At 42.4% G+C, this 23044-nt stretch overlaps 1 protein-coding gene across 1 annotated transcript in view; it reads right to left on the bottom strand.

The window, feature by feature from the left end:
- SPAG16 (sperm associated antigen 16) overlaps positions 1–23044 on the bottom strand; it is a 666429-nt gene that overhangs the window by 525544 nt on the left and 117841 nt on the right. The window contains exon 10 of the mRNA XM_069983207.1: positions 6390–6523. Coding sequence (XP_069839308.1) covers positions 6390–6523 — 134 coding nt within the window. The remainder of the gene's footprint in view (positions 1–6389; positions 6524–23044) is intronic.

The following is a 23044-nucleotide window of genomic DNA, read 5'->3' on the forward strand; positions in this document are numbered from 1 at the left end:
ATCTAGCCCAATATCTAGCATCTAACTGCTAAGGACCAGCTAGCTACTAAAGCCACTACCTTTAAAAACATCAAGAAAAAGATCACGTCCGTTTCATGTGAAACTGTTCACCCCATAATGCTAAAACAGAGTAACCCTGACAAACAGACATAAAGAGAATGCGAGGACCGCTAAACTTGAGAGAAGTCTTCACCTAAGATACTCAGACAGACAGACCCTGTCTGCCTGGCAACTGTGTCTTTTATATCCCCTAGATATCCGCCCCTCTAATCTTATTCCCCTATAACCATACCGTATCCAGGAAAAAACATCATTGCTTTTCCCCAGATATCGGCTTGCCTCTGGGTGACCCTCTAGCCAATCCCTGACCTGCCCCTTCAGCCTAAAGGGGTGAAATACAGTACCTAAGCCTAAGGGGGAAGAAAAACTAACTTAACCCATTTTTTTTTTTTTTTAAAGTAATGCTTTAAAATTATATTGGGGACCCAGCCACTGCTGTCCAGGATCTCTGCCACTCTGTTTACCCACTCATATAATGGTAAACTGTCTACAGGGATAGCATGTTATGTGACTACAGCAGTAGTGATCAAGACTCTATTTCTGGGAATATACAACGATGTCAATCCCCATCTGATCTCATGTTTAAAAGTGAAGATAAAAAGTCGCCTTGTTCCCAAAAACAATCAAAAGTCTGGAATTTGCTTACTACATGTACAAAATAAAGACAAACATACAATGGGTTGCCACTGACAACAAGGCCACTCACTTACCTTTTAGATCATTCACATAGCGAATGGCAAGTACGCATTACACGGATGTAATCCAATGGGTTATGACGCACTGCAATTATTTGGACTATGGGCCAACTAAGTAGATCAATTGCCTAGATGTGATGTTTACTATGAAGATGATGGAAAAATAGAACATCCTCAAGATAATGCAGACTTTGAGATATACTATATACTACTCTTAAATTATACTATGATGCAGCTATCGCATGTGACTCTTAGGATCAGATCCGCGCTTGAATAATTGCAAACATGAAACAAATTTTTAAAAAAGCTTCTGATTGGAAAGTACGAGCTGGCGCTCCACTTAATCATCTGTGACCCATGTCTGAAATAAAATGCATTTTACTTTTCTGTCAGTCTAAGTGCCTGTAATGCTTATTTCATTTGCAGTCCCTCTCATATGTCATCCATATGGGCTTCCTAATTCATTATCTACTGTTGCTTTAATAACAGAGCTGCTCTCGGATTTCTATTTTTCCCTCTTGACGCTCTACCAGATATATTTACGCTGAAGTGCTTGAGTGATACAAGCAATGATATTTCACAAACAGGATTCCAGCCCAATAAGTACCTGGTATACTAGATTAGTACTAGTATTTCCCATTGGCTGTCATGATTCGGCAGGCTTATCCACTGGAATAAGGTCTGCATTGAGCATCTGGTGAATTGTGTTACTTGAAATAATTAGATATAATGGTGGCCTAATCCTTTTCTAAAACGAAGGATAAAAAAGGTCCATTGAGCCCACCAGTAAAGCTCTGTTAATCCCAATAAATCCTTTCTATTTGCTTCTTTCTCCTCTTCATACTGATACAGTGTACATGAACAGATGTTCCTCTTCCCATGCGAGGTAATTACAGGGCACTCTGCAGCAGCAAAAAAAGAATTGGGAGCCCAATCAAATTGTGTGATATTCACTTTTCCGACAAACGCTCTTCAAATCTGTGCACTGTGACAGCTAGAAATTTCCCTGTGGGCCTGACTTCTTTGGATACTTCGGAAACCTGTCCCCTCTTACAGCGCTGCACTTACAAATACTGAGAACGACGCATATGACAGGGAATGAAATAGGATGCTGGGGAGAGGAGTTATTTTTATAAGTTCACCGGTGAACTGATGAAATCAACTGTACGTTCCTCAGATAAATACGTCAGTACAAAGACAAAACATGTATATTTATGCCCCATATGTCTCTACCATGCAGCTCTAAAACACAGAATTTGCATAAATTATTTGGAGATCCTCCATAATACAAATGTGTTTGAATTATGGAAGAACGCGATCTTAATACGTTTCCAGCTTGGTTAGCAGGTGGGCCTGGAACCCAATAAGTCCAGAGCTTTATTATGCATGGTGGAGCAATACAGCCATGTTTCTTCTGCTATTTGGTATTTAGTCAGTGCTGGCCACAGCATTTATACCGTGTTTTTGATATGTTTGGCTTGGTCCTGTTCCCTCAGGTTACATAAGATCTCCTTTGAGGTAACAGATTTGATTGATTCAGTTAGCCATGTGCTGTCTATGTCTGTCCTGTCTGTCTATGTGGGTTTAATGTCATTTTGACGGTAAAATATGGGGATATTTTCAATATAATAATGGTGGGAAATCATCCAACGTACAAATGTTGCATAGAATAATGGCCGTAATTGATTATGACTGTCCAAATAATAAACATGCTCATTATTTATCACCTGCTTTTCAAAATACGTCAGTTTTCTTTTTCATCTGTTCACACCTTGTTTTATTATTACTCAAAATTACAGTTCTTTAGCTTTTAATATAAAAGGATGAACACAGCCTTAAAGTGACACTGTCACCCCCTTTGTGAATACTGACTTCTCTACACAGGTGTACAGGGTAAATTTAGCAGTTTAGCAAATTTAGCATCTTTTATCAACTGCAGATTGTGTTAAGTGGGCGGGGCCTTGCAGCATTAGCGCCACTTAGCCCCGGCCACCATTGGACTCGCCCCCTTGGTGCCCATTGGTGGGCCGACCTAGAGGGGGTGGGGCCTAGGCCTTTAGGCCAGCCTGTTCTAATGGCCGATGAGGGGCGGGGCCAACAGTGGTGTTGTATGCGGGGCTAAGTGGCACTTGCACTTTATCTAAGCCATCCTGCAATACTATTACTTTCTGACAGATGACTACCCCCATCAGCCACCGATATACAAAAGTGAGCTGCCTTTTGTTTTCGCTTTTGACATTTTGACACAAGCTTTATATGACTGCTGATCGGTCCCACTATTTTGCCCTACCAGAAGTCCTAAGGGTATCAGAGTACAAGGAACCATTGTTAGGACCCAGGAAAGGCAACAGCTATATGTGAACTGCCTTCTGTTCTGCTCTGCTGTCTAGTGACCTGACAGAACTGTAACAATCTTATAGGTTTGTGTAATATTGTTACTTCAAAGACCAGGGATTCTTGGTTTCCATGTTTGTTTAAAGGATTCCTTAAGGGGTATGTATACCTTTACAACCAGCTAGGCTAACAGTCATCTGCATGGATACACACTACAAAAACCTTGTCTAGTCTGATCTTCCAGTTGTCCATCTAAATTGCCAAATGCAGTATATGGTAGCATAAAGTAGTGACCAAAGGAGTATAGTTTGTTTGTGGGGACATGGGGACACATAGATCTGCATAGGAGCTATAGACACAAAAGGTAGGATATTGTCAAGCCTACTTGCAAAGTTGCCTTTTTTTTTTTTTTTTTTTTTTTTTTTTTTTGATGCATTAAAGCTAAACAACTTGGTTACAAAGGTAAACATATTTTTAAAGAGTAACTATCAATTCTGTAAAAGGTATGAAACTGTAGATACCAATGGATACCAAGTCTGTCTATCTGCATGGCATGAGCTTCAGACATGGGCTGACAGGTAAGGCTGGGTTCAAACTACAATTTTGCAATCAGTTTTTTTCATTCGTTGTTTGCAAAAAACGAATGGGGGGAAAAAAACTGATGCATGTGTATGCATCCGTTTTGATCCATTTTTCCATTGAACTCCATTATTTAATAAAACAAATTAAAAAAAAATGGATCCATTTTGAACGGACACAAAAATAAGGTCGACTACGTTTTTGCGTACGTTAAAAAAACTGATCCGTTTTGAACCCTTTTTTTAAATAATGAATTTCAATGGAAAAATGGATCGAAACGGATGCACACATATGCATCCGTTTGTCATCCTTTTGCAAAAAACTGATTGCAAAAACGTAGTGTGAACCCAGCCTAACGGTACAATAAAATAATTCCTACCTTTAATAAAGTTGATGGCCTTTTCAGAAGTTGTTTCCTGTTTAAGGCACAAGTGTCAAAGAGGTGTGGCTGATCTATCATAACCCTGCCGCACTGCACAGCGAATAGGGTGAGGCAGTTTGTCTCTGTTCACTGTGTAGGCGATATGTAATAGCAATTCAGCTCCCATTTAAGTAAATAGGAGCTGAACCCCTAGAAAATCTCTCTAACATACAAGGCTCAGTATACAGGGCCAAGCTTTGTCTATAGATCAGGTGCCCGAGCCATCTTACTAAGTGTTGTACCCAAGCCTCTGCCCACAGCAGGGCCTTTTACCCTCAACGCCTTGTCCCATCCAACTAGCGCTGAACAATAAATTACAGATGTAATAAACTGACTCTTTGGCTCTTGCTACATCTGTATCTTTAAAAAAAACAAACAAACAAACACGTAAGCAGATAAATAAGCTATAACTGACTATGATAAAAGTGGAATAAAAATCTTGGATGAAAGGAACATATTTCTATTAACCTTTCTCTGACAACAAGATAATAAAACTAAATAAAATCAAATGTGCCAATCATGAACAGCTTAGATCCTATCTTAGGGCCGACAGATGGCGATAGCATCCGAACATATTGGTATTATCCATATTCTGCAATCAGACATGAAAATCTTTAAGTGGAGCGAAACACCAAAGGTTGTGTTAATCAGCATTACACTGGATAGTCGGCGTAGTATTGGCGCTCCACAGTCTGCTGCTTTGTGCTCAAATGCCTGGTGGAACATAGTTGCGGTATCGTCTGATCCTGACAGAAAATCTCATTAGGAGGTAACAAACACTCAGCTTCTGCAACAGGTGTCGACAAGAAGAAAGTGTAAAGGGAAAAAGAGGAAAGGCACTGAACACCCAGGAAACATGTTCAAATTACTTCTTAGATACTCTGTCCCCAAACAGCAGATGTGGAGACAGACCACAAGTTTCTCTTAATGGCGTCTGCAAAGCCTAAAGAATGCAAAGCTCTTAGATGTGGAGCAGTCGGCAGAAATCACGCTCCAGCAACCTTTATTCAATGTCAAATGTTACGCTGCAAAACATCCTTTAAAGATTTTTCAGTCTTGAGATATTTTTCACTTATATTTTTTCTAAAAAGAGTTTTGGGACCTTGAAGAAATGCTTGATGTCATTATGTGCCCTTTCGAGCGGTATTATTAGTAATACTAGGTGTGGGCGTCATATCCATGTGAAGGTATCAGAGAGGAGCACCCATCACTGCAGCTGGAGCCAGGTATTATACAGGTACCGCTATGGATATTAACTCTTCGAAAACACAGGAGTCATAAGCATAAGCCTAATAAACTAAGCTTTAGGCCTTATGCACATGGGTGTACTTTACATTTGTAATATAGCGCTTACATAATTATATTGTACATTCATTTTATGCTTGTAGATTGTAAGAGGGCAGGGTCCTCTATCCCTATTTACCAGTCTGCCACTTACCTTATTTATGTAAGATGATAATGTAATGTAATGTTCGTGTTCGTCACCCCCTATAATGTGTATAGCGCTATGGAATCAAGAACACTTAAAATAAATAAATAATAATGATAATGTTAAAGGTAAACACACAAAGGTTGTGGACTGCATAAAGCATTACTACAACCCTGGATTACATGGCAGGTCAGAGACTGCACTATGGGTCAGTACTGCAGACTGGTAGTAGCGTCACAGCATAGAAGTCAATGGGCACTATTGAAGTTTCACCTTTCTATGTGCTAAAACAGTCATTACCAATCTGACCATATCCAGAAAAAGTTAAATATCTATGTCTTTGAACATGATTCTATTTCCCTTCCTTTCAATAACGTTTTGTAATCTTGATACTGTATTGGAAAATTTCTAGATGCTTGTGACCATGATACATGAATATGTATGTTGTTGCATAAAGATGTGTATTGTAACAACAGAGAACATATATAAACTGTTTTGATGCTATCCATTGATCCTGTGCTGCATACAATACAGAGGATTTCTGAGCTCCCATATACCGGCAGCAGTATCAGTATGCAATGCTGAAGTACAGTATAATTATATTAAAATTTAATGTAAATAAATATTTATTTGTGCTTACCAGGATCTAAGTACGTGCAGCGTATTGCCTATGCTGCTGAAAATTTGCAGTGCCTGTGCTGCCACCTAGTGCCCAAACAAGGCACAGCAGGTGCAGATGAGGAATCATCTGCAGTGATTCTTTCTGTGTATGCAGTGAAACATAACCTGTGCTGTGTCATACTGTATAAAAGAAGTTGTAGTCTTTAATATGTACAGTACGTAAGTGCAACTTAAATAGACATTTTCCTACCAGCTCACTGCTAGTTCGTGCGCTTTCAGAGTATTGCTCAAACTGTATCCACTTGTTTTAAGGAGATGGCTGCTCTTCCCTTTAAGCTGAGCCAGAAGAGGGTTCACCCTGTTGTCTGGAGGAAATTCAGAGTCCTAAAAAATGAAGAGTTAGAAATGATTAATACAATTTTATTATTAAATTATTTAGTATTTGGTGCTGGGCAGCATGTAGACGCTGTCCGCCATCTTGTCACAATGGATGGCAAGAATAAAGCTGCATGATCTACTATCTTTTATTAAACTAAAATGGGCATAGTTCTAACTAAGTTAAACCTACTGGGCTTCTCCAGGTTAAAAAGCTGAACCCCTACTACCTGAAAAGATGGTTAATGCACCACTGCAATTAGTTGCAAACTCCTACAATAGTTTTTATTGGGGGCACCAGGCCAGAACTTCACATCTGACACTGATTATGTGAGCTTAGACCATGGATGGGGAACCTGCGGCCCACTAACTGTTGCAAAATCACAATTCCCATCAAGTTTTGGCTTTGGCCATCCAGGCATGATAGGAATTGAAGTTCTGCAACAGCTGAAGGGCCGCCGGTTCCTCATCCATGGCTTAGACCATCATTACAAGATCTTATAACAGGAACAGAGGTGCTCTCTGGAAAACCTATTCCTTTTAACCACCACTTAAAGGATTTCAATTGCTGGAATATAACATTGTGAGCAGCACAACCATGATTGGCCATAACATTTCTAGTGGATTGTTAAACTATGTTTCACAATTATCAGTAGTTAATATAGATCACTGCTGGTATAGTAGTCATTTCTAATTAGTACTTTCACATTTTTGATGGTGTATTTCAATTAAAGGGGTTGTCCGGCGTTTCTTCCAGAGACAACACGAGTCTTGTCTCCAGTTTGGGTGAGGTTTTGCAACTCTGTTCTATTGATGTGAATGAAGCTTAATTGAAAAACACAAATAAACCGGAGACAAGAGTGGTAATATCAATCTTGGGTTTTTGATGCATTTTCCGACATGTCACTTAATCGCATGTATTATAAATATTATAATACAAAATGGAGGTGTAAACTGTGACGCTTATCCTCGTGGAAGGAAAACGTTATTAGTGCATAATGTGCCAAAATACATGCAGAAAAATGCAGCATGAATCCAGCCTCTGTATAATAATCACATACTGGTTACCAGGGCCGGCCTTAGGGTAGATGGCGCCCTGTGCGAAACTTTCTTTTGGCGCCCCCCCCCCCCGCCCCTGTTGATACCCCCTAATGGTGACATAGACTAAATCTCACAGCCTCCCATCCCTCCAGACAACCCCCCACAATAAAACCACAAACTGGACAGGAGGCTATAGGATTTAGATACAATATACTAAATCCTACTACAACAAGCTCCACCCCTAAACCCCAGCCCCCCCAAACCCCCCGACCCCCGATAGAAGTACCATCTATGTATGTATCTATCAATCATCTACCCCCCCCCCCCCCTTTTAATCACTTTTTGAATTTTTTTCTGGGATGTGACTTCACTAAAAAACAGCAAATTTGGACTTGGCCTATTTGGCAATTACACTGTTTACCGTGGGGGCAGTATTTATGCACTGTTTAGCTGTTGGGTATGCTGGGGGCAGTAGTTATGCACTGTTTAGCTGTTGGGGTATGCTGGGGGCAGTAGTTATGCACTGTTTAGCTGTTGGGGTATGCTGGGGGCAGTAGTTATGCACTGTTTAGCTGTTGGGGTATGCTGGGGGTAGTAGTCATGCACTGTTTAGCTGTTGGGGTATGCTGGGGGCAGTAGTTATGCACTGTTTAGCTGTTGGGGTATGCTGGGGGCAGTAGTTATGCACTGTTTAGCTGTTGGGGTATGCTGGGGGTAGTAGTCATGCACTGTTTAGCTGTTGGGGTATGCTGGGGGCAGTAGTTATGCACTGTTTAGCTGTTGGGGTATGCTGGGGGCAGTAGTTATGTACTGTTTAGCTGTTGGGTATGCTGGGGGCAGTAGTTATGTACTGTTTAGCTGTTGGGTATGCTGGGGGCAGTAGTTATGCACTGTTTAGCTGTTGGGTATGCTGGGGGCAGTAGTTATGTACTGTTTAGCTGTTGGGTATGCTGGGGGCAGTAGTTATGCACTGTTTAGCTGTTGGGGTATGCTGGGGGCAGTAGTTATGCACTGTTTAGCTGTTGGGGTATGCTGGGGGCAGTAGTTATGTACTGTTTAGCTGTTGGGGTATGCTGGGGGCAGTAGTTATGCACTGTTTAGCTGTTGGGGTATGCTGGGGGCAGTAGTTATGCACTGTTTAGCTGTTGGGGTATGCTGGGGGCAGTAGTTATGCACTGTTTAGCTGTTGGGGTATGCTGGGGGCAGTAGTTATGCACTGTTTAGCTGTTGGGTATGCTGGGGGCAGTAGTTATGCACTGTTTAGCTGTTGGGTATGCTGGGGGCAGTAGTTATGCACTGTTTAGCTGTTGGGGTATGCTGGGGGCAGTAGTTATGCACTGTTTCAGCTGTTGGGGTATGCTGGGGGCAGTAGTTGTGCACTGTTTAGCTGTTGGGGTATGCTGGGGGCAGTAGTTATGTACTGTTTAGCTGATGGGGTATGCTGGGGGCAGTAGTTATGCACTGTTTAGCTGTTGGGTATGCTGCGGGCGGTAGTTATGTACTGTTTAGCTGTTGGGGTATGCTGGGGCAGTAGTTATGCACTGTTTAGCTGTTGGGGTATGCTGGGGGCAGTAGTTATGTACTGTTTAACTGTTGGGTATGCTGGGGGCAGTAGTTATGCACTGTTTAGCTGTTGGGTATGCTGGGGGCAGTAGTTATGCACTGTTTAGCTGTTGGGTATGCTGGGGGCAGTAGTTATGCACTGTTTAGCTGTTGGGGTATGCTGGGGGCAGTAGTTATGCACTGTTTAGCTGTTGGGGTATGCTGGGGGCAGTAGTTATGCACTGTTTAGCTGTTGGGGTATGCTGGGGGCAGTAGTTATGCACTGTTTAGCTGTTGGGTATGCTGGGGGCAGTAGTTATGCACTGTTTAGCTGTTGGGTATGCTGGGGCAGTAGTTATGCACTGTTTAGCTGTTGGGGTATGCTGGGGGCAGTAGTTATGCACTGTTTCAGCTGTTGAGGTATGCTGGGGGCAGTAGTTATGCACTGTTTCAGCTGTTGGGGTATGCTGGGGGCAGTAGTTGTGCACTGTTTAGCTGATGGGGTATGCTGGGGGCAGTAGTTGTGCACTGTTTAGCTGTTGGGTATGCTGGGGGCAGTAGTTATGTACTGTTTAGCTGTTGGGTATGCTGGGGGCAGTAGTTATGCACTGTTTAGCTGTTGGGGAATGCTGGGGGCAGTAGTTATGTACTGTTTAGCTGTTGGGTATGCTGGGGGCAGTAGTTATGCACTGTTTAGCTGTTGGGGTATGCTAGGGGCAGTAGTTATGCACTGTTTAGCTGTTGGGTATGCTGGGGGCAGTAGTTATACACTGTTTAGCTGTTGGGGTAGTAGTTATGCACTGTTTAGCTGTTGGGGTATGCTGGGGGCAGTAGTTATGTACTGTTTAGCTGTTGGGTATGCTGGGGCAGTAGTTATGTACTGTTTCAGCTGATATATAGATAGATAGAGATAGATAGATAGATAGATAGATAGATAGATAGATAGATAGATAGAAGGGAAAGAGGTAGAGAGACAGAGGAGAGAGAATCATCAGACTTACAGCAGGGGCCCAGGATCCTGGAGGCTGCAGGCATTGCTGAGGAGGAGGAGGGAGGACGCACATGGCTGGGCAGAGGTCACAGGTCAGCACACTGATGGGACCTGAGCACCCTGCAGGCTGCAATGTGGCAAGAAAAAAGTCAGCCTCCCACATGTGGTGGGTGCCGGGGGTGGGGCTTGTCGGCGGGGGGCGGAGCTTACCGGGATCAACCCAGAACATTACTTTGCCAGGTTCCTAGCCCGTCTATCTTCTGGAGCGCCCGAACCAACTACTATGTAAGGAGGGCAGGCGGCCAGCTAGAGGGGCGCTCTGGCAGACAGACAGAACGTCTGTCTGCCAGACCAGTTAAGTGTGCAGCTGACTGCCAGAGCGCCCCCTAGCTGGCCAGGAGTGATGCGCCCTGTGCAACCGCACAGCTCGCACACCCCAAAGGCCGGCCCTGCTGGTTACTAGCAGGCAGGGATGAAATCCACAGACCTCCGCACAACCATAAAAGTGTGGGTGCCCGCTCCTCTGTAATCTCTTTGTTAAGGCAGTGGATGGGCTTGTTGCCGCTCTTTAATACCAGGTTGAACGCGCTCCACAATGTGTGCACAGGGATTTTTACAGCTGCACTTACGGCGCACGCTGCAGTTTACAGAAGCTAATTAAAACAGATATCACAACAAAATGCTGCAGTTGTTTTAAGCCTCATTTGCATTCTTCCCCAATCTACCTTATTAACCTTCACTATTAACAGGTAAATGATTCCAGCAAACAGATCAGTCTGAACATTCTCCCATAAGTGACTGTGATAATAAGGCCTGTCATTTATTTGGAAGGTACACGCACCATTCTCAACGTTACAAGGGCTTGGAACACCAAATGCTGTGATAATTTTTTATTCGGTGTATTACCTTACCTCCCCACTGATAGAATAACCTTGATGCATAATCTTCCCTTTTCATTAATCTGTACAGCATCAGATCGGTAATGATATAATTGTCTGTTATTATCATACTGCGCATTCATAATTCCTCACATATTGTTCCTGGGAGAACGCCTAGCTAGTGTGCATTATAATTTTTCCACTGTATACAAATGTATAGCACAAGGCCCCTGATTGCTACTAACACTTTGTTTAATGTTCTTAATCCACTTTATTAATAAAAAAATAAAATTAGCATTCAAGTAGCTTGCCCGTTGCACAAATTGCCCATTGAAAGAATAAAAAAAAAAAAAAACTAAATACAGTTTGAAGTCCTTCACCTCAAAGGCATTTTTCACATCTACTAAACAGACAAGATCCCACAAAACCAGCCTGAAGTCTATACAACCTCAAGAATTCTGGTCTATTTGTGCTCCTGTCGAGGATGTCATAATCCCCCTAGTGGTAAATGGGCACTGCCACACTCTATCTCATAGAGACGCATCAAAAGTTCTTAGCGATCAAGTACTGAGTGTTCATACCCGGACCACCAGTATCAAATGACCTCTGTTGGACATGTGTTATCTTTATTAAAAAAAAAACATCTTTTGACATGTTTTGATCGGTTAGGATCTTGGCATGTAGTATCCCTATCAATCACAAGCCAAGAGAAGAGCTTGGCCAAGTTCTTCTCTCAGTCTTTTGAAGCATGTATAGAGACTGAAAGAGAAGCACTTAAAGAGTCACTGTAGTTAATTTTTTTTATTTTATTTTTTTGCAGAAATCAATAGTCCAGGCGATTTTAAGAAACTTTGTAATTGGGTTTATTAGCCAAATATGCCATTATCTGCATGTAAAAAGCCTTTTCCCAGGTCCCCCCCTCCTCTCCTTTCTGTCATCCACTCCTCAGAATCAGGAAATCTTGACTGTTTTTTCATCAGTCAGATCTGTCTGGTCTATGAAGAGGGGATGGGGGAGGCAGAAGGAGCGAGATTAGCGGGCAGCAGAGAGTCGAGAACAAAGGATTGTTCAGCAGGGGAGCTATTCAGAGCCCTAATTAGAGGTCAGAGAGGTCCATGGTGACTGACCAAGGAGAGAGCCCACAATGTGAATGTAAATTAACTCTTTGTTGTCCTGTTTCGCTGCTTTTACTTTCTCTCTCCATAGGAAAACCATGAAGACAGGGGGGGGAGCTTCAAACTGCTTTTTCATGATAAAAAAAAAAAATTCGGCTAATAAACCCAATTACAAAGTTTCTTAAAATCGCCTGGACTATTGATTTATGCAATAAAAATTTTAACAACAGTGACACTTTAACCCCTTTGTGCTGCAGCTAGTTTGGGCCTTAATGACCAGGCTAATTTTTCAAAATCTGACCTGTCTCACTTTATGCTCTTATAGCTCAGTGATGCTTTAACGTATGCTAGCGATTCTGAGATTTTTTTTTCGTGACATATGGCACTTTATGTTAGTGGCAAAATTTGGTCACTACTTTGTGTGTTTTTTGTGAAAAACATCAAAATATCATGAAAAATTTAAAAAATTTGCATTTTATGAACTTTGAAATTCTCTGCTTCTAAAAAAAGAAAGTCGTAGCACATAAATTAGTTACTAAGTCACATTACCAATATGTCTTCTTTATTCTGGCATAATTTGGTAAACATATTTTACTTTTTTAGGGTGTTACGGGGCTTAGAAATATATCAGCAAATTATCACATTTTCGTGAAACTGATTTTTTTAGGGACCAGTTCTTTTTTTAAATGGATTTAGAAGTCTGGTATCCTGAAAACCCCATTTTGGAAACTACACACCTTAAAGAATTAATCTAGGGGTATAATGAGCATTTTAACCCTACAGGGGCTGGAGGAAAGTATTCACAATTAGGCAGTAAAAAAATTAAAAATTTAAATTTTCCAATAATATATACGTTTAGATTAAAGTTTCTCATTTTCAAAAGGAATATGAGACAAAAAGCACCCCAAAATTTGTAATGCAGGTTCTCTTGAGTACAACGGTACCCCATATGTGGGCGTAAACCACTGTATGGGCCCACAGGAGGGCTCAGAAGGGAAGGAGCGCCAATTAGCTTTTTCAATGCAGATTTTGCTGCAGAAGTTTCCGAGCGACAGGTGCGTTTGCAGTGCCCCTGTAGTGCCAGCGGAGTAAAATCTCGCCATAAGTCACTCCATTTTGGAAAGTGCACCCCTCAAAGTATTCATCTTGGTGTGTGGTGACCATTTTGACCCCACAGGTATTAGAGGAAAGTATTCAAAAGTAGACAGTAAAAATGAAAAACTAAAATTTTTCCAAAATTATGTTCTTTTAGTTTGAAATTTCTCAATTTTATGACGAACAAGAGGAAAAAAGTACCCCAAAATTTGTAAAGCAGGTTCTCCTAAGTGAAAAGGTACCTCATATGTGGGCATAAACCACTGCATGGGCACACAGGAGGGCTCAGAAGGAAAGGAGCGCCAATTAGCTTTTTCAATGCAGATTTTGCTGAAGAAGTTTCAGAGCGCCAGGTGCGTTTGCAGAGCCCCTGTAGTGTCCGCAGAGTAAAATCTCCCAATAAGTCACCCCATTTTGGAAAGTGCACCCCTCAAAGAATTTATTTTGGGGTGTGGTGAGCATTTTGACCCCACAGGTATTTGAGGAAAGTATTCAAAAGTAGACAGTAAAAATGAAAAACTCGATTTTTTCCAATAATATGTTCCTTTAGTTTAAAATTTCTCAATTTCATGAGGAACAGGAGAGAAATGTCACCCCAATATATGTAAAGCAGGTTCTCCTGAGTAGAAAGGTACCCCATATGTGGGCATAAACCACTGCATGGGCACACAGCCGGGCTCAGAAGGGTAGGAGCGCCAATTAGCATTTTCAGTGCAGATTTTTCTGAAGAAGTTTCTGAGCGCCAGGTGCGTTTGAAGAGCCCCTGTAGTGTCAGCAGAATAGATTCCCCCCAAAAGTCACCCCATTTTGGAAAGTGCACCCCTCAAAGAATTCATCTTGGGGTGTGGTGACCATTTTTACCCCACAGGTATTAGAGGAAAGTATTCAAAATTGGCCAGTAAAAATGAAAAACTCAAATTTTTCCAATATTATGTTGGTTTAGTTTGAAATTTCTCAATTTGACGAGGAACAGGAGAGAATATGTACCCCACAATCTGTAACGCAGGTTCTCCTGAGTACAACGGTACCCCATATGTGGGCATAAACCACTGTATGGGCACACAGCAGGGCTCAGAAGGGAAGGAGTGCCAATTTACAGGAGCAAAACCGCAGCTAGTAATAGTTATTAGAATAGCGCAGTTACTAAAATAAAATAAAAAAAATGAGATTACAGGTAATGTAGGGTGGTTACGGGCAACCAGGGGTGGTTATGGGCAACCTGAGGTGGTTACAGGTAATCTGGGGTGGTTACGGATAACATGGGGTGGTCACGGGCAACCTGCTGTGGTTACGGCAACCTGGGGTCGTTACAGGCAACGTGGGGTGGTTATGGGCAACGTGGGGTGGTTATGGGCAACGTGGGGTGGTCACGGGCAACCTGCTGTGCTTACAGACAATCTGGGATGGTTACGGGAAACGTGGGGTGGTTACGGGCAACCTGCAGTGCTTACAGACAATCTGGGGTGGATACGGGCAACGTGGGGTGGTTACGGGCAACCTGCAGTGCTTACAGACAATCTGGGGTGGTTACGGACAATGTGGGGTGGTTACGGGCAACCTGCAGTGCTTACAGACAATCTGGGGTGGATACGGGCAACATGGAGTGGTTACGGGCAACCTGCAGTGCTTACAGACAATCTGGAGTGGATACGGGCAACGTGGGGTGGTTACGGGCAACCTGCAGTGCTTACTGACAATCTGGGGTGGTTACGGGCAACGTGGGGTGGTTATGGGCAATGTGGGGTGGTTACGGATAAACTGAAGTTCTTATAGGCAATCTGGGGTGGATACCTGTATTCTGGCATGGGCACCGCAATCTGGCGCCGTGGCGTGGTCAGAGGCGACGTGTGGTGGTCAGAGGCGACGTGTGGTGGTCAGAGGCGACGTGGGGTGGTCAGAGGCGACGTGCGGTGGTCAGAGGCGACGTGCGGTGGTCAGAGGCGACGTGCGGTGGTCAGAGGCGACGTGCGGTGGTCAGAGGCATCGTGGCGTGGTCAGAGGCATCGTGGCGTGGTCAGAGGCATCGTTGCGTGGTCAGAGGCAACGCGCGGTGGTTACGTGCAATCTGGGGGGGTTACATGTAATCTGGCATGATTACGGGGAACCTGGGGGGGTTATGTGCAACCTGGAAGGGTTACAGACAATCTGGGATTGTTACTGTTAAACTGAAGTGCTTATAGGTAATCTGGGGTGGGTACATGTAATTTGGGGTGGTTGCGGGCAATCGGGAGGGGGTCACTGGCAATTTGCGGTGGTTACGGGCAACGTGCGGTGGTTACGGGCAACGTGCGGTGGTTACGGGCAATCTGGGGAGGGGTTAGGGGTAATTTGGGAGTAAACTGCAATTATTACTATAATAAAAAGTGTGTGTTTTATTTTTTTGTATGTTTGTCACTTTTTGTACTTTACATATTTATTTTCACTGTATTACTATGATTACTGTGATATTTTCTATCTCAGTAATCATAGTTCAATGACAGAGACCAAATTAGTGGCCGCCGGGGGAGGGGGGTTAGTGATCGCCCTACTTCGGGGGGCTGATCTGAGGTCTGGGGGACACTTATTTCATCTCCCCCCGCCGTAGATTCACGGAGGGGGGAGATGAAAGGCGACGGCAGCACCGGTAATCCCCTTTACCGCCGGCCGCCGCTATAACGTTAATAGCGGCGATCGTCGGTTAGGGGGGGGGGGGGGGGGGCGGGACGGACCCCACACACTGCCCCAACCCCTCAGCTACCTCCGGTAGCCGGGGGGATGGGGTGGGGGCCATCCCGGCCCCGCAGCCTTATTCTCTGCCATCGCCGTAAAAAGCTGATGGCAGCAGAATAAGGACCCTTAGTGACCGCCGTAAAAAGCCGTATCGGCGCTCACTAAGGGGTTAAGTGAGCACTTCTCCGCACTTATTTTTGTGATCAGCTGAGGTCTGAGCAACCAGATCCTTTCTCTAAGACACGTCAAAAGCTTATTATTGTTTTTAGTAACACTGACACCCTAAGGAACATTCAATATCAGTAATCCAAGGCAGCACTATTGCCAAGCCAAATAGCTTTTATTCACACTGCTGCCTTGGTTTACTTAAATACCTGGATCGGGCCTGGTCAGGTGTGCACTCTGAAACTGTGTTGTCCTATACTTTTGCTATTTTCTTACCCTAAGGGCCCTATTCCACGGGACGATTATCGTTCGCATAATTGTTAACGATAAACAATCCAAACGACTGCTATTGCGAACGACCTAAAATCGTTCACCCATTTACATGGAACGATAATCGTTAGTTATGATCGTTCTTGCTATTGTCTTGTCTATGCCTTGTCGTCGCTATTGCGTTCGTCACTACTGTGAATGACCGAGCGACATCTTATTCAATGCGAACAATTTGCGAACAAGCAACGATAAAAATAGGTCCAGGTCTTATTAAACGATCAATGATTTCTCGTTCGGTAGTTAATCGTTAACTGCTATTCAAACGAACGATTATCGTTTGGATTTTAATGATTTAACGATAATCTGAATGATAATCGTCCCGTGTAATGGGTCCCTAAGGAACATTGAGAGGACTCGTACCTATGTGGTACAAAATTTTAAAGAGTACCTGTCACTAGACCCACTGCCGGATCAACAGTGAATTTCTCTTGTAGTCCAGAAGTTCAGGGATTTATAACAGCAAACCATGCAGCGACAGAAATTTCCTTTAACGCATGGTTTATTGTCAAGAATACCAGAACTTCCAAGACTGATGATCTGGCAGCAGGTGTAGTGACAGGTACGCTTTAAACCCCTTAAAGGTATGGTGTGGTATTGTATGTAGGTTTCCAAAAGAGTCTGAGGCTATGTTCCCACAATGGTAATGGGCCATCATTAAACAACAAAATGTGGCTGTTTATTGATAATAGCGTGCACAAATAGACAATAGAAAGCCACCTTTTAGAACTAAAATTACAGCCTTATCCAAAAACAGATGCCATTTTAAGGTTGTGGGAACATAGCCATAAAGAGGTTTTAGTACTATCTCCCTGCTTATGTCTGTGTACCAAAATATCATGTATCATATCAAAGAGTGCCCAACGTTTTTATAAAGGTTTTCTAAATACCTGTTCTTAAAGAAACAACTGAAGCAACTTGATACAGCACTAAAGATGAGCAAACCTCGAGCCCGAACTTTTGGCATTTGATTAGCGGTGGCTGCTGAAGTTGGATAAAGCCCTAAGGCTATGTGGAAAACATGGATATAGTCATTGGCTGTATCCATGTTTTCCAGACAACCTTAGAGCTTTATCCAAGTTCAGCAGCCCCAGCTAATCAAATGCCGATAGTTCGGGTTCGGATGGACTCGAACCCCAACCCGGTTCGTTCATCTCTATACAGCACCTGACAGGGCAGTTTATAGGACATACATTATAGAACACTCAATGCCCAGACATAATGCCCAGAATAAGCTTTGCACTGATGTATTTTTATTACGTGATGTGGATTTGCAGATTTCAGATGCACAACAGTCCAAAGTTTCCAGTAGTGGAGGAAAAGCAACATATCTATATCATAAAAATGAAAGTCAGTCTGTCTGTCTGTCTGTCCTCTATAGACTTCCAAACGCCTGAACCGTTTGACCCCAAATTTGGCACACAGATACATTGGGTACCCGGGAAGGTTATTGCGAAGGTCCCGTCCCCGCCAGATGTACAGGAGGGGAGGGGGAGGGGAAAGAGAGGAGCCCCATAGAGATGAATGGGAAAATCTCCTCACTGCAAACACAGGTGATATAATTAGCTGCAGCAGACACGGCAGTTGGGAGCCTTAGCAACCAATAGGATGACTGCTTTCATTTTCACAGGAAGCAATGGTTGCTAGGGAAGCTGCCTCACAACATCCACAGTAATAACTGGTAGACCCCTACTCCAACTATACATTACATGTATATACAGGGCACTACATGTATACCAAACTGTGACTGGGTAACACTGCCACACCAGACCTGACCAATACCGCCATACTGTGACTGGATAACACTGTCATACCAGACCTGACCAATATCGCCATATTGTGACTGGATAACACTGTCATATCAGACCTGACCAATACTGCCATACTGTGACTGGATAACACCATCATATCAGACCTGACCAATACTGCCATACTGTGACTGGATAACACCGCCACACCAGACCTGACCAATACCGCCATACTGTGACTGGATAACACTGCCACACCAGACCTGACCAATACCGCCACTGTGACTGGATAACACCGCCATACCAGACATGACCAATACCGACACACTGTGACTGAATAACACTGCCATACGGGTAAATACAACCCTGCAGGTATACAGGACACTACAGGCATACAGGACCCCAAAACTATACACTACAGGTGCACGGGACCTCCACAAAACTATATACTACAGGTATACAGGACCTCAAACTTTACACTACAGGTATAAAGGACCCCAAAACTATACACTACAGGTATACAGGACCTCCACCAACTATATACTTCAGGTATACAGGACCTTCACCAACTATATACTACAGGTATACAGGACCCCAAACTATACACTACAGGTATACAGGACCCCAAAACTATACACTACAGGTATACAGGAACTCCACCAACTATATACTACAGGTATACAGGACCCCAAACTATACACTACAGGTATACAGGACCTCAAAACTATACACTACAGGTATACAGGACCTACACCAACTCTATAATACAGGTATACAGCACCTCCACCAACTCTATACTACAAGTATACAGGACCCCAAAGCTATATACTACAGGTATACAGGAACTCCACCAGCTATATACTACAGGTATATAGGACCCCAAACTATACACTACAGGTATACAGGACCTCCACCAACTCTATACTATAGTTATACAGGACCCTCAAACTATTCACTACAGGTATACAGGACCCCCGAACTATATACTACAGGTATACAAGACCTCCACCAATTATACACTACAGGTATCCAGGACCCTCAAACTATAAACTACAGGTATACAAGACCTCCACCAACTATACATTACAGGTATACAGCACCAACTATATACTACAGGTATACAGGACCCCCAAACTATACAGTACAGGTATACAGGACCTTCACCAATTGTACACTGTAGGTATACAGGACCTCCCTAAACTATACACTACAGGTATACAGCCCCCCCCCCAACTACACACTACAGGTATACAGGACCCCCCAACTATACACTATAGGTATACAACCCCCCCAACTATGCACTACAGATATGCGAGACCCCTAAAAATTGTACATTGTGGGTATACAGAACCCCTCCAACTATGCACTACAGGTATACACTAATTCCACTGATTAACTCAGATGAAACAATACCTTTAGCTTGGCCTCCTGGGCACCTTAGAACAAATCTAATTAACACACTGACACTTTATACCCGGGCAGCGCCGGGTATATTTTCTAGTATATTCTATAAATGGATCTTTGCATTAGCAAACATCTACACACGTTGCATCAATTTCTGAAACAGTCAGATCCTTCATCTTCACAAGGTGACCCTTGTGGTAAGAAAACGGTAACCAAGCTATCCAAGGTTCTCTCCAATCCCTGTGTTAACCGTGATAAAACTGAATATTACCTTGTTACTTTTGTTTTTGTTTTTTAGCTGCGGCTCAACAGTTAAGAAAAGAGAATTTATGTAGCTATAAAAGATACCGAAATCTGTTGTTTTCTCCCCTGTTTGATTGCCTGGCACACTTTTCTGACAACCAGTTCCTCCTTGAGGTCTCATCTGAAAAAAGATCCTCATCACTGCAGCCAGTGAAATTCATTAGTAAAAATGAACCTTATGTTCTTAAAGTTGTGCAAGACTCATTCTGCAAAAAAGGCAGTGTATTAAAGTAAATTAAATGTAAGTCGCTCTCTAGGACATCATACATAATAAAATTATACATTAAGTTATTTATGTACTGTATACAGGGTCTAGTTGTGGATTATCCTCGGGTCCTGAACACAAAATGAGAATTCTAAAAGCGTTCCTTGCGGATTTGCGTTTCATACATCAATACGCTGTGTAACGTAACATCTGTAAAATAAATAGCATTTTCTCAATGCAAGTTTTGGCCCTTTATAACCACAAAATGAAATCTTTCAATAAAAGGAATTCTTTAAAAGTACACTTATGTGGTTTTCCTATTGACTTGCTTCATACTAAACTATATACCCCATGCCAATAAGGAATGTACCCAACTGAAATGTACACCGATACGAGCTACCGATACTGGGCTATTGCATTTATCATGCTTGGAAGGTTACTATTGAAGATGGGCCAATGATCTAAATGGTGTGGCACCAGGAGTCATGTGAAAGTGCTCCCTGGCTTACCAGATTATGCAAATTGTACTGGATCACTGTTAATAATACCTGGGATGTTGAAGTATTACTAAAAAATAGATTTGTAGACCAGTTTTACAAAAAATAACACTTGAAGTATTACTGTTACTTGGCGTCTTGCTTGGAATCATAATATAAAAACTTGGCACTACATACAGAAATGTCAAAGTTAGATTTGTGCCAACACAACACCAATGCCACTTGGATCTTTACATGCAGTTCAATTGTTTTTGTCACAAACTGGTTGTAAATTGCTAACATATTAATGTGATTTATACATGGTCATGGTGGATTCCATCACTAGAGGTCTTTGGAGCTGGACCCAAGGCGTTTTCTTTTTCTATTTAAAGGGGTTGCCTTCATTGGAAGCCACCTACTTCATACTAACACACTAACACTTCACATTGCAGAACCACAATGCGGATGCTTCCCCTGCAGGCATGACATTATACAGAAGCTACCAATTAGATCAGTAGTAGAAATGAAATATCTTCACATAAGTTACTTAGTATTGAGATCCTGTTAACCAAAGTAAGCAAAAAAAAAAAACAACAATAACCTAATCACTCTGAACAAGACATGGTTAACTTAGGAAATAAATCTCCTAGCATTGAAATTCAATGAATCTGTGTCAATAGTAATATTGTTTTCCATGCTATGGCTCAATATTTGGTTCATGAATTATTTAGCATTTATAACAAAGCAGCAGTAATGAGAAGCCTGGCTGCTGTCAGATAAAGCTCCAAGGGTAATATCATATTTGTGGTCAGAAAGTCTTAAAGAGGAGCTATGGAAGCCTAGCTGCAACACATCCTGTACTCCTTCCCAGTTTACCAGTGTTTAACTTTCTGCCACACTTCCATTGGCCACTGCAATAAAGAAGATAGAAAGAACACAAACTTAAACAAGTATTTTTAGAAATACAACGATTGTAAGGATTTACAGAAAGGGACCTAGACCTCTGTCTAATCTTATTTATGTCAGTATGCAAAAAAGTTAGCGGAGCCTCAGTTAAGGGTCTCAAAACGTGGGACTAGTCAGATATCCCTCCAGGGAAAGAACCTAGCAAAATGATGGCTCCTGTATGTAGACCAACAAAACCACCATATTAAGTGGACCCATCACTCAATATCCAACTCATTTACGAGTCTGATGATATGACAAAGGAAATACTAAAGCCAGGTATCCATCCACAAACTGCTGTTTCGGGGTGTTGTCCTTCATCAGTGTGGAGCAGGATTATGGCTAGGTGGGAACAATGCCTAGTAGATCAACAGGACAAACAGATCACTAATCTCAGGGAGACCAGCCAACGACGACACTCTTGGCAGCTGGTAAAAGTGCTCAATACAGTGAAATTCTAGGTGCATTGCCTCCTGGGGAAGATGAATATGCAAAAAAAGAAAAAAAGTCAATGGAGACTCAGTTACGAGCTTCAAAACACAGGACTATGTTGATTGACATTTTGTGGTAATGACAACCTATAATTGGAGAATGGATGATCCAAACTTCATTTAACTTTATCCCACCTTTTTTTTCCTGACTCTTTCAACCAACTAAGACAAAGTACACTGATGAACTAAGATGGTATTTCCGAATCATTATTTATGGCTCAGCAGCTGTATAATTGCAAAGGTGGGGAAAGACCTCTGCTCATTGCTACAGCTCAAGCACAAAGGATGCAACAAATGATATGTGAAGCTATTAACTAAAATAATGATTGTTCATCTCCACAGGTCATAGCGATGGCTCTCTAGCTGAGGCCGGGGTGGGGGAATGGACATTAAAAGACCATACAAAGATTAATAGAAAGAAGAAATTGTTAGTTGGACTCCTTTTGAGTGTGTGTGTGTGTGTGTGTGGGGGGGGGGGGGGGGGTTCTTGCAACAAGTCACTTAGAAGTCTTTTTAACTGTTGGAAATTGTGGCTACTGGAATCCTAAGGTCTTCATGAAACAAGACAAGAAAGAGGCTCATAGATAAAATATAAACATGATTTGAAATAGTCCTAACATTTAACGTACATCTGTATGATGTCAAATATTTAGCTTTAATGGTATATCTTGGGTGTATTTGTTAGGATGATTCATAGCTGTCATGCAAGCTCCTGGATAATGGATTTTCACATCACATTTTATCCCATTGTTAACATAAACGTCAAGAAAGCTTTTGACTAGAGATGAGTAAATTGATTAAATAATTCAATTCATTCAAATTTTTACAAAAATAATTGGATTCGTCTGAATCCGATATTTTCACTTTTAACTTCAGGCAAATCTCTATAGGAGAAGGCTCTGTATTTACTGTATGCTTCAGTGTATGCCTTGCAGCACAGTATGTAGTTTCCATGGTGTCCTAGCATAGAGCACCATACATACTATGTAGAGGAGCAGCAATGCCCTGTGAGTGTCTGCTGACTCTCTGGCCAAAAGTGCAGTATGTAGGATGCTGTTCACCACCACTTACACTCCTTACACTGAGTGGGCTATG

This window comes from Dendropsophus ebraccatus, chromosome 9, assembly GCF_027789765.1.
Source record: "Dendropsophus ebraccatus isolate aDenEbr1 chromosome 9, aDenEbr1.pat, whole genome shotgun sequence".
Lineage (NCBI taxonomy): Eukaryota > Metazoa > Chordata > Amphibia > Anura > Hylidae > Dendropsophus > Dendropsophus ebraccatus.